Here is a 15,467-nt window from a genome sequence, read left to right on the forward strand (position 1 = left end):
AATTCTGCTTTCAGTAGTTACCAGAGTAACTTCAGCCAAAAGAATCACTCTAGATTCCAGACTTAAATCAGATTCGGTCCAATGGAGTAAATTACAGGCTTACCAGAGAAAAATTTGAGAGTTTTGGTGGCAACACGACCATTGGTTGGCATATCAAGTTTATATAAGACCTCTCTAAACAGGTAGGTTACGTGCTTCTGTAAGCAAACTACAGTCTGGTTTTGCAAACCATATGAGAAATTTAAGATCCCCAGCTCTGATTCAAAGGCTGAGGGGATGGCTGCTTTTACTTTGTTAACATCCAAACTTGGGAAAAACGTCAGATAAAGAGCCTCCTGAGATAATGAGATTTTAAAATCTTGAATTTTTACAGAAATAAAATTTGTATGCTCTTTTCAGCTTTTTCATTTCTCAGTCTTCAGGATGCACTTGGATCACACAATTCACTTGGTCTCTGTAACATTAGAAAAATTATTTATTTCCTTAATGAAAAATAAAAACTTTACCCAATGACTAGACCCCAAGAGCTGTGTGTCACAAAAGATCAAATATTATGAAATTCAGAGCACGAAAAAGAATAGCTCGCACTACTGTGCTCATGGTGAACACCTAGGCTTAGTAATCCTGTCTCTGTTTAATATTTGGAGCACACAACTTTTCTCCTTCCTTCCTTCCATTCACCTTTATAAGTGGGCTGCTGACTAGTGACACTCTCAGTGATCTGGCCTAAAAATTCTATGTGCCAGATTCACGTCCACCACAGCACCAGAAGGAGGCAGTTTCTTATCCAGTCTATAACAAAATTTTCCACCGGTTAACTGTATCAACTGATATAGTGTTACTTTAGCTCAAGATCAGACAAAATGGCTGTTTCCCCTTTTTTTAATTTAAACTGGCCATTAGAACTATTCCTCTCTTCCAGACCCCAATTAGTTATGTTTGATGTTTTGGATCAGATAAATTATGCAAAAGGACTAAGAAATTTCAGAAAAGTTGTGAAACAAACCACATTTTTTTGGCTCCTATTCACTGTCATACTTGGCAACAAATACATAAACCACTATCTAACATTTGGTTCAGAAAATAAGTACAACTTATTAAATATTGATACAGCTTTGTAATAAAGTTCAGCAGAATCTACAGCTGCAAAATATTTCAAGGGGTTTGGATATTTACCAAAAAATAAAAGAAGGCTGCAAAATTTCTCTTTTTAGCATTTTTATGGTTTATACTCTGTAATTGAATAATTAAATAATATTTCATCCATACAAGTAATGTAATTGTTCCAATATTTCTTTCCAAGTGCATGCTGTTTCTTCACACAAAGCAGATGTTATAAACACATTCATTCTTTACAAGAAATCAGTGACTTTGAAGAGAAATATCAGCTCACCCCTAAAACCAAACCCAGCTAGGCTTACAACATTCTCTCTGTGATTCTTTCTCACACTCAGATGTGCAGCTATTGTTTGATTTTAGTGTCAGTCTGGCCCATTAGTATAGAAAATGGTGTATCAGTAACATACAGAACCATCCAACAAAATATCATGTTTTTCAATACAGAGAACAGTTAGTAATTTCAGGTTCTGCATTGTCAAGTGTACAGTTACAGCAGGTTACTTCCTATAAAAGAAGCAATCTCTTCAGTTAATGAAGTAGTTTCCCTTACTAAAAAGGATTTTACAAATCAATGCACAGATTCGATTTCAAACCAAAATGACAGTTGAATACTCACTTTGCAAAGACAAGGTTCTGTGCATGGATCTTCATTAATGCTACCAATCAGGCTGCAGTTGCAACGCAGGCAGTTTGGATAGCCCCGATACCCAAATGCGCAACGATCACATTTTTCTCCTGTGTAACCCTCTCTGCATTGACACTGACCTGGCCAAGTCCCTTGGAAAGCAAAAACAGAGAAACAAATAAATTAGAGCTGGCAATAGGCTGGATTGAAGATGTCTCAGAAAGTGCAAGTAATTCAGCATTCCTTTTTTTATTACACTCCATGTTACATTCCACACAGATACTTGGCATAATGTCAGTCTTTCCATCTACTTTTCATGTCTAGAGTGCCACATGCACAGAAACTGCAGCAAAATGGATTCCATGACAGCTGTAACAGCATTCATAAACAGCATTAGATCTTAATCCTTCCTGTTGTTTTATCTAGTCAGAGCCCACCATCCCCACACAAGAACACATTCAGGCACCTGACATACCTTAAAATCCTAAATGTATATATGTTGTGCCTCATCTCTCCTTCCTAAATATTCTGAAGTGCTACCTTAATAGCAGCCATTCACAAGTAGATAGCGCTCCCTCAATGTCCAGAAACATAGCCAGATTTGAAGTTTAGAGAAAAGGCGCTTCCTGCGGTCTTACCACGCTGTGAGTCAGAATGCTGCTCGTCTTTAACACAGGCAGAACTCAGGGAGCCAAACGGGTCGCAGCCACAGGGATAGCAGGGGTGATCCTCATAGGGAGAAACCTACAAAGCAAATGTTCTCAGTCAGATTCTCAGATTGTTAACTGCAAAAAGTTAAGTTGCATCTGTTTCTTGTCTGAGATCACCAGAACTAATACAAACGAAGACTGGAAAAGTTAATATGCAGTAGTAGATCAAGGGACTATTTTAATTTTAGCAAACAGAGGATCAGGGGATTGCAGGAATACACAAAGAAAACTTGGTCTTCAATAGCACAGACAAAGGTGTAGTAACTGCTAATAGATGGAAGCTGAAGATCAACACACTCAACTTAAATAGACATTTTTTAATATAACAGCAATTAACCACTGTGACGGTTTGCCAAAAATTGTGGAAATGTCTAAGACAAGACTGGATGTTTTTTGCAAAGATACTCTGGTTCAAAGAGGAAGGAAATGAAATAAATCCTTGGCTCTACGTTCAAAAACAGGACAGATTATCAACTCATGAAGATTCATTCTTAACTTTACGATCTATATATCTTTGAAATATAAGACAATGCAATTCATATGGCAAGGATTTTTCTTTCAGGGAAAATTTTCCTTTGAGGTGCTTCACATGCAAAGTATATCAGTAATGACCTCTAGATACCAATTTATTTGCTAGGAGTGGATTGAAGACTTCAATGCTTTTTACATCAAGTGAATAATACAATCTCCAACGCTGGTTTACATCTTTGGCTGAGCTATACCTGTTGTCTAACCATACTCCTACAGACTCATCTTGCCCTTTGCACCAATTTATGCTGGATTTCTAAAGCATGGTTTTTCCAAAATATGCATGAGCATGCCAAAGCAAGACCTTCAGTATGTCTCATTATGCAGAGGACGGGAAGTTCATATGTTTCACTCTGTTAGTCACATCTTAACAAATGTCTTTTGTGGATTTTAGGTCATGTTTCCAAAGAGTGCCACTTGCTCAGTAACTGGAAAGTACACAAGCTCAGAAAACACATGCTCTTCAACAATCATGTAAAGAAGAAGAATATTTGTTGCAACACCTCATGATACAAAGAGTCTGATCTTAGAACCACATAATGGTCCTTTTTAACACTGCTTGAAATGGGTAAATACAGGATGGTACACACTTTTTGCATTATTGAAGACACTGAAACTTCAACACTGGCACTTTTTAGAGCTTTATGTGCAGGAGAAATGAGTTTCCTATCAGAACATCTACATTTCCACACTAGCACCTCAAGTTTCATCTACACTTATTCTTTTCTTCTCCAGCAGCTTGGCCTGCCCTCCCATGCAACTGGACAAGCATTTTGTTTTTCTCTGAAAGTTTTTGTGGTATCATCTATTAAAAAAAAACCCTATAGTTTCTAACTGTTCTGCAACTGATACATATATATATGTATATAAGAATTACAATGAGCTGAAATACACATCATATGTTGTCATTCACCAAAACATTAAAATAGTATTTTCTTACTTTCTGTGGTCTAAAAAATCCATCATCACACATTTCACAATTGATCCCAGTAGTATGTTGAGTACAGTTTAAACAAACGCCACCTCCTGTATACTGGCCATGAATATTCATGCTCCTTTTCTGATCTGCAATACTCTGATCGTAGTAACAATCTTCTGCTTTGTTATGACAGTTGCACTCTGAGAAGAATGAAAAATAAATCCTTTCTTTTATGTACAACATATAACAGTTCCTACAATACTGACATTTTTCAAAATGGAAAACGTAAGTAGAAGAGCATATCAATTCATCTCATAAATGTGCTTTTTTATCTTTAACCATGCTATGTGCTTCAGCAGTCTTGATACACTGTATTTCTTAGCAGGTAAGCACATTTCCAAACCACTGTCACTGCTTTAATAGCACTGTTTTTAACAGTATCCTGTATATCCCACTGAGATAACCCTGTCAGGACTGATGTCAACAGTGATGTGTACAATTACCAATAGCTTCTGCCCTCTGCATTACAGAAAAAAAAAAAGCATCATTCTTCTTTTATTTATATTATAGACAGAAGTCTGAGCAGTCAATGCACAAGCATAAATTCAATTTAGATTAGAGGATACTTTGGTGCAAACAGTCAAACACCAACTTTCTGAAGAGTGACATTAAGACTTGTATGAAGACTTGAACTAAAAAGATTACTTTTGCATTCACAACTGTAAATTTTATCTGGTAGATTCTTAATTGTCTGCAGCTTGTGTTATGCATTAACAATGTGAAGAGCAAAAATGCACTAACTGGCTGCAGTAACACATTCAGCTGTACTAGCACAGCTTAAATCCATTTATCAGACAATCTGAAATGTAATTGGCCAATAAGCGTTTTCTTTCAAAACTTGTGTTATCAGAACAAAGCTGTTTATCTGACAAAGTTTATGATCAATATAAGAAATTTGCATTTTAAGTAGCTAACAAAGTGATGCTAGTTTTCACAAAAGGATAATAAATCTCCAACTCTTTTGCAAAAAGACACTCTGAAAGCTTTAGCACATGACAACTCCACTAGCCAGGGAGTCACAATGGATAGAACATTTAAAAACATCTTAATGGTTATTAGAAATAGGTCTTCTGCCTCTAAACAATCCCATGAAGACAGTTACTAGCTTGAGGATATTCCTTGGGAATTAGTACAGATCTGTATGAAAAGCAACCTCAAACAATATGATAAGCCCTTACGAAACTTCCCAAACCTCTGTGCACACTTACTCTCACATTTGTTCCCAGCAGAAATGGTTCCTGGTCTCCACGGTTTCTGGTGGTAGCCCGGACAGCACTCATTACAGCTCTCTCCACATGTGTTGTGTTCACATTGGCACTGCAGTTTCTAAGAATTCAAGATTGCTTTCTTGAAGTATTTTTAAATGGATAATTTAATCAATGTTGCCAAAATTCTGCCTGATATCAGACTTACTCCAAAAAATGTCAAAACCCACAAATAGCATTAGACTGTTCAACAATGCTTTATCGACTATTGGGGAGTAGCTTTTCTAGAAAAGGAGGGACAAATCCCCTGTTGTTGCAAGAGGATCTGTTTCTTCTTGTACTCCTTAAATTGTTTCAATTAAATGCTAAACAAATAGAGTTTACTTCAAGAAAGTTACATTAGCAGAGACCCAGATATGCTTACACAGAAAAGGAAGAAAATTACAGCAAATAATTTTTGTGCACCTTATCTTAAAAGATCTCTTTTAGTCTCCTCCTCTTTATTCTCCTTAGGCAAAGTACTTTGTTTTTTTTTTAATTGGAAATGTTGTTGTGAAAATAAATCAATGAGATTAAAGAATACCTTTGTGATTTCATCCAGAGGGCAGCTTCGAGCATGGCCATAACAAATACACATGCCACCAACAGAGATGTCCTTTATTGAATAGTAGTACTACAAAAAAACAAAGTCAAAAAAGGATGAATAAAAGACATTTACATGTATTTAGAGCTTCCCCCTACTCTGGAAAATAAAATACTGGCCTTCAACTATTCCATGACTTGAAAAATTCCAAGAAAATAAAGAGGCTTTGAATTTTTGCCACTTGGAGAATCCTTCCATTTTGTGACTTTTTTTCCCCCCATGCTTTTCCTCACTAGCACAAAACTATAATTTACTTTTAACTTTAAATAAGTATGCACAATTTATCAGCTTAAGGAAAGACCACCAAATGTGACCTCAGCCAAAATTTACTTGTTAAAAAATAAATAAATAAATAAAAATCAAAAAATCCTTTTTTCAACCTGTAAGAAGCCATGAAACATAACAAATTGCTGTATTTTAACTTCAGTCTGGGGAGCAAGAGCATGCTTTCTTAAAACGGGAACTCTGCCATCCCTTAAAACCAGTTTGTGCACTTTCTTCCAGATCCACTCTTTGCTACTAGTGTATAGGCAGTGTATTATTCTATTCAAATTCCTAGCTTAAAACTTAGTGATGCAGCAGAGTACAATCCATTAGTATTGCCAGGTGGTGAGCAAAAGCAACATACATAAGGAAAGGATTTAATTTTCAAGGCAGGGAAGAGGCAGGAAATGACCATCTGGGTTCAGTTACAGCTGCAGTATCAACATGGTTGGCCTGTTTGTATCCTGGCAAGTATGTACTATGGGGGAATGAAAAAGAAACACTTTTTGAGGATACTTCTAAGGAACGAGTTCAAGACTCTCAGATCTAACAACCCTATAGTCATCTGGTGCACGAGGAGGAGGTGGCTGTGGGTGGTCAGACATGCTGACTCCTGGACTGTTGCCTCTTTGAAGGATCTTGGAGCTGGAGCAAACTAACCTCTTTGATTTCATACTTAATTTTTTATGTTTTTAAATCTTTTATTATATTCAGGTTTTTTGTTATAGGCTTGAATTACAAAAAGCATTCAGTGACTTATCATGAAGAGTGAGTCCTTTACTATAGAGAAGGAGGTACAGACTCAGAAAAGTAGGACAAAAGCAAAGCTGTATTTCTCACTGCATTCCCTGCTTCATCTCCTTCATCTTGTTTTCTTAAGACTCACAGTGTACAGCTCCCAGCAGCTGTGTGCAGCTTGAAGCTGAAGGAGAGTGCAATGCTAATCAAATGCTACAGGCAGAAATAAATAAATACCATACAGAAGTAGAGGTGCTGTTGAACACTTAGAAAAGTTCTGTATCAGCCCTTTCACAAGACCATGTACAAGAAATTAAAACAATTGGTATCAATGACTGGATGCAAAGTCTTCAAAACCAATAAAAACACAATCCAGTAAGCTGGAAGTTACTACCTTGCTTGTAGTTGTTTGCACAGTGAGACACAAGGTGAGACATCAGGATTTGGGAACTCTGCTCAATAAAATCCATGTCTTGTGACAATGAAGATGCGTAGTTTCTCATGCAAAACTGTACTAAGCAGTGCTAGGTAGGGTAGTACTAAGCCCCAGACTGCACAACTGTGTATGTTACAAAAACAATAGGAATGCCTGTCTTCAACACCCTTGTTTCCCAGATGTATGTTTGCATGCTTCCATGTAGAGCGTTTCTTTTTGGGGTATATTTCTTGGTATTACAATACAATCAACAGACCTAAATGTCAACTAGCCTGCTCCTTGGGAACATCTCACCTGCTTAGGTTGTGCATTAACCATTTCCCTATGGTCAGCTAGGCACAGCTGGAGCAGCAGTCCAATGCTCTGTGCTTGCATTCTCCACACTATAAATTCTCAGATGGGGCAGACAGAACAAGTAGAACATCCAGATTTTACACTTTAGAAATGCTGCAGCTGAATGGGCACCTCCATGACCGAGGTAAGAGTGGGGGCTGCCCTGAAAATACCCAAACTCTGGACCAAATCAAAGCTCCTTTCTCCGTTCTGTACCCAGATATCCAGCCCGATCTCACAGAAGCAGTGTCAATGCACAAGGATTGCCTGTATCAGAGAAGACACCAACTGCAAGGGCTCTGCTCCTGCACAAGGAGTTGTCTGAGGACGCTCAAGGCAAGCAGCTACAAGGGAGGGAAACAGGACACCTTTTTTTGTATTCTTCTGTCTTCATTGGAAAGCCTGCCTTCATGAAAAAAACTGAAGCCACTGATCTCCTAACCTATGGGTCTTAGGCAAATTAAGAGAAGGTCAAAATGGCAAAATACAAAGCAAATACTGCAGAACAGTTAGTCACAGTAGGAACTGTTTTTAAAGGCTCCAGCACTGAATTTCTACAAGAGCTTGGAGAAGGCAGCCTAAGTGCTTGGTAACTCAGTTTCCCCAGTTTTAATATCGAATGTGTAAACATTAGTTAATGCTCTCCAGAATTCTATCAGAGTGCCTTGCATTATTAATTCATGAGCTTTAAAGCAATTACAACAACCTTCAAAAAAATTAAGAAAACTCTCAGATGTCAAAATTCACAATGGCAAGGTTTTAAAATAATTATTTTTGAGTCAGAGCACCTGGTCCTGAAAGCCTTAACAGACCAGAAGAGGTACTGCAGTTGCATAAAGAGCAAGCTCAAGTGACATTTCTATCCCCCAAATCGTATTTTTTACTTTGCTGATTAAGCATCATAAACACTGTTCCTAGCATAAATCATTTTCACAAACAAATAAAACAAAAAGCCAACAAATAAAAAACAATTTCTAAAAACTACTTTTTCAAAGTTGTTTCTGATAAGGTACTGTTGTTAATAATATCAAAGGCAAGAATTATTTAACAATCTATCAAAATAATTCTGTTTGTGAATGGCAAGGATTGAGTACTTTCTCCTCAAATAGATCAGAAAAGACTCTGCCATCAAATCATACTGAATATAATTTATGAACAGTGAGCTTACCCTTCTGGTAACAATGGGGTCCAGTTCTTTAGGATCATTATGGCTGAGAGTCATGAGATCAGCATTAAGGGTTCTAATACGCTGCAGTCGTAGGCGGATATATCGTGCAGATGTAAACTCCAAAAGCTTTTGTGAAGGATCATCAGCACTAGGCCTACCGTTGATCAGTGATGTGTGAATCTAGAAAGAGTGACTGGTTTAATCATAAACATAACTGCAATTCATTCACAACAACAGACATCTTAGTGTGAGAATAAAAAAACATAGAACTTAAGCTTGTTTTGCAACAACTCAGCATGGTGAGATATTAAACTACCCCAAATTCCTTTTTCTTCTCCATCCTTTACCCGCAGGTAGAATTCCTGACTCACACAGTTCCGAAACCACAACTCTCAGCTCATTATAGTCTCAGGTCTCCTGGATTTTTCTGGAGACAGCATAAAGAGAAAAGCAGTACTACAATGTAGTCTTTAGCTTCCCTGGCCTTCCTTTCTCTCCCTTATTGAGAAGATTATGCTGGTCATAAGCATAACCTTGTCCTTACAGATTTCTCCTCTGTAATTTGTAAAGATATTACAAAACATCATATGGCACACATGCACAATCTAGGTTCATTAATCCCATGTCTTGCCCGGGCAGGGCTGCCCAACAGCAAGGAATACCCAGTGGTATGAGAGTGCAGTCAGAAGCCACCACACAGGTGACAACAGAAAGCAACGCGCTGCCACCACAAACCAAACCATCTGGCCTCCATCTTTCTTGCGCAGTCCTAATCGGCCCCACTGAAACACCTCTTGGTATCGGGCTGCACAACGTAGTCTGCAACAGCCCCTTCCCTCTTTCCAAAGCAATTTAAGGAACACAAGGATTTAGTCTCATATCACCATGTAGTTCCTGCTCTGTTTAATGGAAGAAATTGAAAAATGAGATCTTACAGGCCACAAATTTTAAACAGTTCACCTAGAGTCCACAAGAAAGAAGAAGTCACACTTTGGGCTTGTCAGCCACATTTTAGACTGCATGACACATCCACATCTATGAAGACTAATTTTGTCTCATACACTACTCCTGAATTTATAGTTTCAAGTTTGTACAGTACTGTCACATCTTTCCTCTCAAAATATTTCTAAATATTAAAGATTTTTTTGCTACCTTTTTTAAAAAATATTATTTCTGCAGTGGAGCCAGGGGCTTCCTAGACAGTAACTGTGTTTTTTCAAAGACATTCAGAGACCAGTAATGGAGTTCACACTTCAAACATTTTAATTTTGCCATTTACAGGCTATCATCATTTCTCCTAACTATTCTAATATACTGTGTCCAAAGAATTCCACTTTTGTGATAGCCCATTCAGAAACTAACCATCATCCCTTTTCCAGCTGCAGAATAACAGTTACAAAACCTAAAAACTTTTCCCAGGTCCAATCCTGCAAATTAACACCAACTTAGATAATACTCAGATCTCACAAAAACACAGAATTCTTCCAGTCTATTTCCTACACCAAAACAGGTTTTACTAGACTTGTTAGATATTTAACCAATCTGTTCCTGAAGACCACTGTGGTGGTGACTCTACAGTCCTCCAAGGCAACCTATTACAGCCCTTTCTGGCTTTATTGTTAGAAATACTCTTGATCTATAAGCCATGTTTTCCTTGTTGCAGTTTCAGACCACTTTTTCCATCCTGTCACAGACATGCAGAACAGATTATTCCTCCTTGTACCAATGTTTTATGCAACTGAAGACTAAAGATGCCCACCTCATCTCAATCTGTTCTCTGCAGGCAAACTGGTTTTGATATATCAATTCAAAACTCATGTTTTCGTCTGGGAATTGTAAGCCAAATATTGAAATATCACTGCACTACTTCCACTGAAAAAAAAACTTACATATATACTCAATATAGAGGAGCTCAACTCTAACATGGAGCACCACATCCTGCTCTCATTTACCCTTAAATGCAGGTGCAAAGTTTGCTGGGCTCAGTGCAATTCTTTGATTTCCACACCAGAGAAGAGGACCCACCCATGGCACTGGGAGTTCCAGTATGTTTTATCACTTAGACTCCAGAAATGTAAAGATCCAAAAAGGCCTATTACAACCAACTGGCCTTACCTCCTGTGTGACAAATACCATCTCATTTTACATAACCTCTCCTGCCTAAATCTCAAATTTTCCGGTAATACATATTCTCTCTGCTCATTAATAGCTACTTCAAGTGAAGAAACGTGAAACATTATTCACATTTTAACTTGAAAGCTACCTACTGGCTTGACCAGTAGAAATTCTGTAATAAGACGCTATAACTTCTGTAGAGACAAAACATCTTCCCTGGTAGGAAAAGGAAGAAAGAGTACAGGTAGATACTAAGGAACTATGGAAGAAAAGGAATCATTCTCCATGTACATGGCTATATTTGGCCAATATATTGTTTATATATGACTTAGATACACTGAAATATATTTGTACTATATATTTTCAGTTTACTTGTCCTCCATAATTCAAGACCATTTCCAAACAACTGTAGTTTAAGCCTTGGAATTTATCGTGAACCCTGGCTTCAATACATTAATTTCTGGAAGCAGATCTTCAAGCAGTATAAATGAGGTAAACAGAGCTTACAGTAGAGTAGCTATACCTCTTCAAACCTGTGAAAAATCTAGCAGCAGCTAAGTGACATCCACTTTTAGACATGTGGTCCTTTTACCCATCCCCCCCAAGATCTTTCACACCAGAGCTCTACAAGCTGACTGTAGAACATTGGGATACTAACAAATTCTAGAGACAAGGCAGGTGCTTGTAGAGATCTGCTGGTCTGCAGGACTTCCTATAGCCCCATATTTAAGTTCAATAGGTTGGCCAGAACCCATTCCAATGCAGTAAATATAGGTATTTTCAAACAAGTGCCAAGATTGACTAGTACAGGTTGTGAGATATTCTGTGCAGGGAATATTCCTATCTGTCTGCCTTTCCAGCTAAGAAGGAGCAGCCTGTCTCTTCGTGAATGACAGCTTTTATGTAGTACGCAGTCATTTAATTATGTAATTATTATGTTCTTATGTTGCATTTTTATGTTACTGCACTACAAAAAAAAAAAAAAAAAAAGCTATGTTCCGGATAGTATCACCCAGTCAATTCTGTGTGTGTATCAGGGAAAATAAACGAGAAAAAAATGTCACTAAACCAAATCTCTGACATTCCTGTGTTTGGAGTTGTATGGCAAATCAGACATACATCACATGAGGCACTGCTCGTACAGAGTCAACATAAGGGGTTTTCTGGTTAATTGTGTGGAGAGACAGGTTGAGTTTCTTTGTCTGCTCCATCTGATCTGTGAGGTATGTGCTTACATCACTGCAAAAAACACCTGATTAAAGTCAATGTGACTTGATGGTATTGAATTTCATTGGTTTTTTTTCCTTCCTGAAACAAAGTTTCAAGTTTATGTGAAGAATTTTGTCAGCCCTTAGTTGCATACACTCCAGTATTTTTTTTTTTTTAATCAGGAAATAAAAACATATTGGCTTCTTTTAAGACAAGAGTTACAAACATTCTCCATGGGATAACACTGCATTTATTATCACATACTTATATTATAGCACTCACAATAGAATAACTGCTGGTTTTAATGTATCATTTCATTATGTGGCTGCCTCTACATAATAAATTACACAAGTACCATGAATAGAGTTTGTTAAAAGAAAGAACAATCAACAGTGAGGCTGCACAACTTGTAGCGCTTTTAATTATGCTACATCCCTGAAACAATGCCAAGGCTTGTTTAGGAGTTCCAGCTGTGCTGAGCACTTCAACAATGTTTGTAGCTTTATCTCAGACAACCAGGTGTTCCAAACACAGGGTTCTTCTTTATTAAATGAAAAATCTGGTAAAACATAGAGCCTCTGTTGCAGACTTTCAGGATAAAGCAACTAATAATTCACAGCTAACAGCTACCATCAAATTATGCGGAGAGAGTGAACAAAGACTTTAGTAGCGGGAATACAGAGAGCCAAGCACATGTTTCATCCCAACATTTAAAAGTTTGCTATACTGGTACATGATGTAAAGATAGTATCATTAAAGAAGAATAACAGATCATCTGGTAGGGCTGAGGCTGATGAACTCTAACTGTAATCCAAACATTCTCAAATTGCTATCAGTCCATGTCCTTACCCACAAACCGCAAGTGCAGAAACAAACATACCTCTCCATGCTCCAGGGGAACTAGTCTGGAATAATAGGAGGTGCAGATCACTTCATCATCTCTCTTGTAAGTTGGTGGCCCAATTCTTGGTGTAATATTATAACGAGTTAAACATTCGGTATCACTAATTGCATAGTACTGCCATGGTCTGAACTCTGTGCCATCTATGGAACGTTCCAAAATCCAGTTTCCAGGTCGCGGAGCATTAGCAGCTTTGATAATGACATATGCAACTTGAAAGATCTAAAAAAATGCAAGAATAAAAATTAAACAATTATGCTGTAAAAGACAACTAAAGGCCAACTGGGTACTAAACTTCAATTTTAAAAGCAGTATACTGTTTGCCTTGGGAGAGGGTAAAATTTTGTGCAGTGACTCTGGCTAAAATTTTCACACAAACTCCTGATAAAAGACCAGTCTAACCTTTCACTAATAGAAATATGTATAATTTTTTGTCAAAACTCTGAACATTACAACAAAACATTTGTTTATGTGACTAAAAAAAACACCAAATGCACTCAGTGCATCATTCTATGTTAACATAACAGCTGAAATCTATATCTACATGGTACACTTCAGGATGACTTGGGTATAACATTCTTTCTATGGGAAATGTGCTATTTATCTTTTCTGAACAACTGAGGGTTTCAAAGAAGTGGGTGGTTGTGTTTTTTTGCAAAACAGCTGCAGCCCAAACATCTTTGTTTCACGTTTTAGCTGGGAGTTTAATCCTCTCAGTAACAGCATTTCTGATAAGCTTTTAACAGCCTATATTAAAAATCCCTGTGCATTCCATTTTCATTCTGTGCTAACCTTATTTAAGCAGAAGACTGTTTACAGACACTGCTGAAAACACAGAGATTAATAAGATTAATGTGGCAAATATAAGCATGATAACCTTATTTAAGAACAGTAGCTCTTTTAACAGGTACACTCTCTAAGCTACGCAGCTATATTGACTATTTATTTAACAATCCTGAATCAAAAGTGACATCTTCATCCACACAACAGCACTGTTCAGCACTTCTGTGAGTAGGCAAGGCTGTAATTAAGCTTACATCACCTTTTAAATGACCTTGTCATGGCAGCTAGATAACCTGCACTGGCCCCCAACTAGCTACAGCATTAGAGCCTAACACTAAAGTGCACTTAATGCAAAGCTACTCTGTTCTTCCTTACCTAATACCCACTACATCACTTCACTGAAAAAGGCTGTCGTTGCAAGTTGATAAGACTTCTTAATAGGAGCTCATGTTCTACATGCACTATAGTATCAAGCCACATTTAGATGAAAGAAAAATGCTGTGTTATTCAACCAGTTCAGAGGCGTGTATTCTCACATGAGCAGACTGCCTGGTTGGTTGGTATAGTCATCAGAATTCCTGTCTCCATGTGCAGTTTTAATTTTTTGAGCTCCAATTTGGCCACAATCAGTTCTTTCAGACATTTTCAATTCAATTTTATTTTGGTGGAATATAGATTAAAGCTAGAGCAAGAAGAGCACTTGACACAAAGGCAGATTTTGATTTTGTCAAATGGGAAAATAAACACAAAGAGATACATAGTAAGTGCATTGTGTGTGCAACTCAGGAAAATACTTCTGAAACAAAACATTAAGTGAGCAGATGTTTGCTTAGCAGATCTTGCAGACATGAAAACAAAAAAAAATGGTGATACTTATCTTCAAATTCTGACTTACTAGATTTAATACCTTAAAAAAAACCTATCAGTTTTGATTGAAATCAGATGTAACTTAAAACATGATACACACTTGGTCTGATTTTCTTTTCAGGCACTCCAGTTTTATCCTTTGAGACATGGAGCACATTCAAACATAATATTTCCAGTTATTCCAATAAATACAAAAATTTACACAAACAGAGCATTTTCAGCAATGTAAACAAAAAAAGAAGCCAGCTCACTGTTTAGTCACAGACTTACAGTTGTAGAAAAATTAATTCTCTGGGATCTGTGAATCCTTCATTGTTCAACACAATCTTAAAATTTGATCAAAGTAAATTGAATACCAAGAATTACGATCCAGCTTTCATGAAGAGAAAAGCCCCTTTTAAATACAACATCATGTCTACAAGCTCCGACTGAAAAAAAATGCTAAAACACATGCTTTTAAAGGAAAAAGAACACAATTCAGGCAGAATCCAAGTCAAGCAACTGTATTCCCTAAATACAAACCTGGATTTCCTTGATGCAGTGGCTGAGTTATACACCTGTTTCGCACTGGGTCATGCGCAAGCAGAATCTGAGGTATCGTCATTTCAGTACACCTAACCTGAAGACACTTGTATGTGACAAGCGTCACTTGTGTGAGTATTTTCTCCATCACAGAACTGCAGAAAACTATAAGAACTAGGGAACTTTTATTGACTGAGCTTAGTAACTGACTTCAAAGGAACTTGGAGACACAGAGCAATTATCTCTCTCAAATGCATAAAAGATGCAAAACTGGATTCCCACTTTTCTTCCAATGTCATGGTAGAAATTTTTCCTCAAAAAC

At 37.3% G+C, this 15,467-nt stretch overlaps 1 protein-coding gene across 1 annotated transcript in view; it reads right to left on the reverse strand.

The window, feature by feature from the left end:
* The window catches only part of LAMA1 (laminin subunit alpha 1), a gene marked incomplete at both ends in the record, with an annotated part of 104,085 nt that overhangs the window by 60,440 nt on the left and 28,178 nt on the right, over window positions 1-15,467 (reverse strand). Inside the window, 7 exons of the mRNA XM_080339681.1 lie at window positions 1,736-1,896; window positions 2,383-2,488; window positions 3,923-4,101; window positions 5,170-5,287; window positions 5,750-5,839; window positions 8,749-8,928; window positions 12,953-13,195. Coding sequence (XP_080195807.1) covers window positions 1,736-1,896; window positions 2,383-2,488; window positions 3,923-4,101; window positions 5,170-5,287; window positions 5,750-5,839; window positions 8,749-8,928; window positions 12,953-13,195 — 1,077 coding nt within the window. The remainder of the gene's footprint in view (window positions 1-1,735; window positions 1,897-2,382; window positions 2,489-3,922; window positions 4,102-5,169; window positions 5,288-5,749; window positions 5,840-8,748; window positions 8,929-12,952; window positions 13,196-15,467) is intronic.

This window comes from Nesoenas mayeri (genome assembly GCF_963082525.1).
Source record: "Nesoenas mayeri genome assembly, chromosome: 2".
Lineage (NCBI taxonomy): Eukaryota > Metazoa > Chordata > Aves > Columbiformes > Columbidae > Nesoenas > Nesoenas mayeri.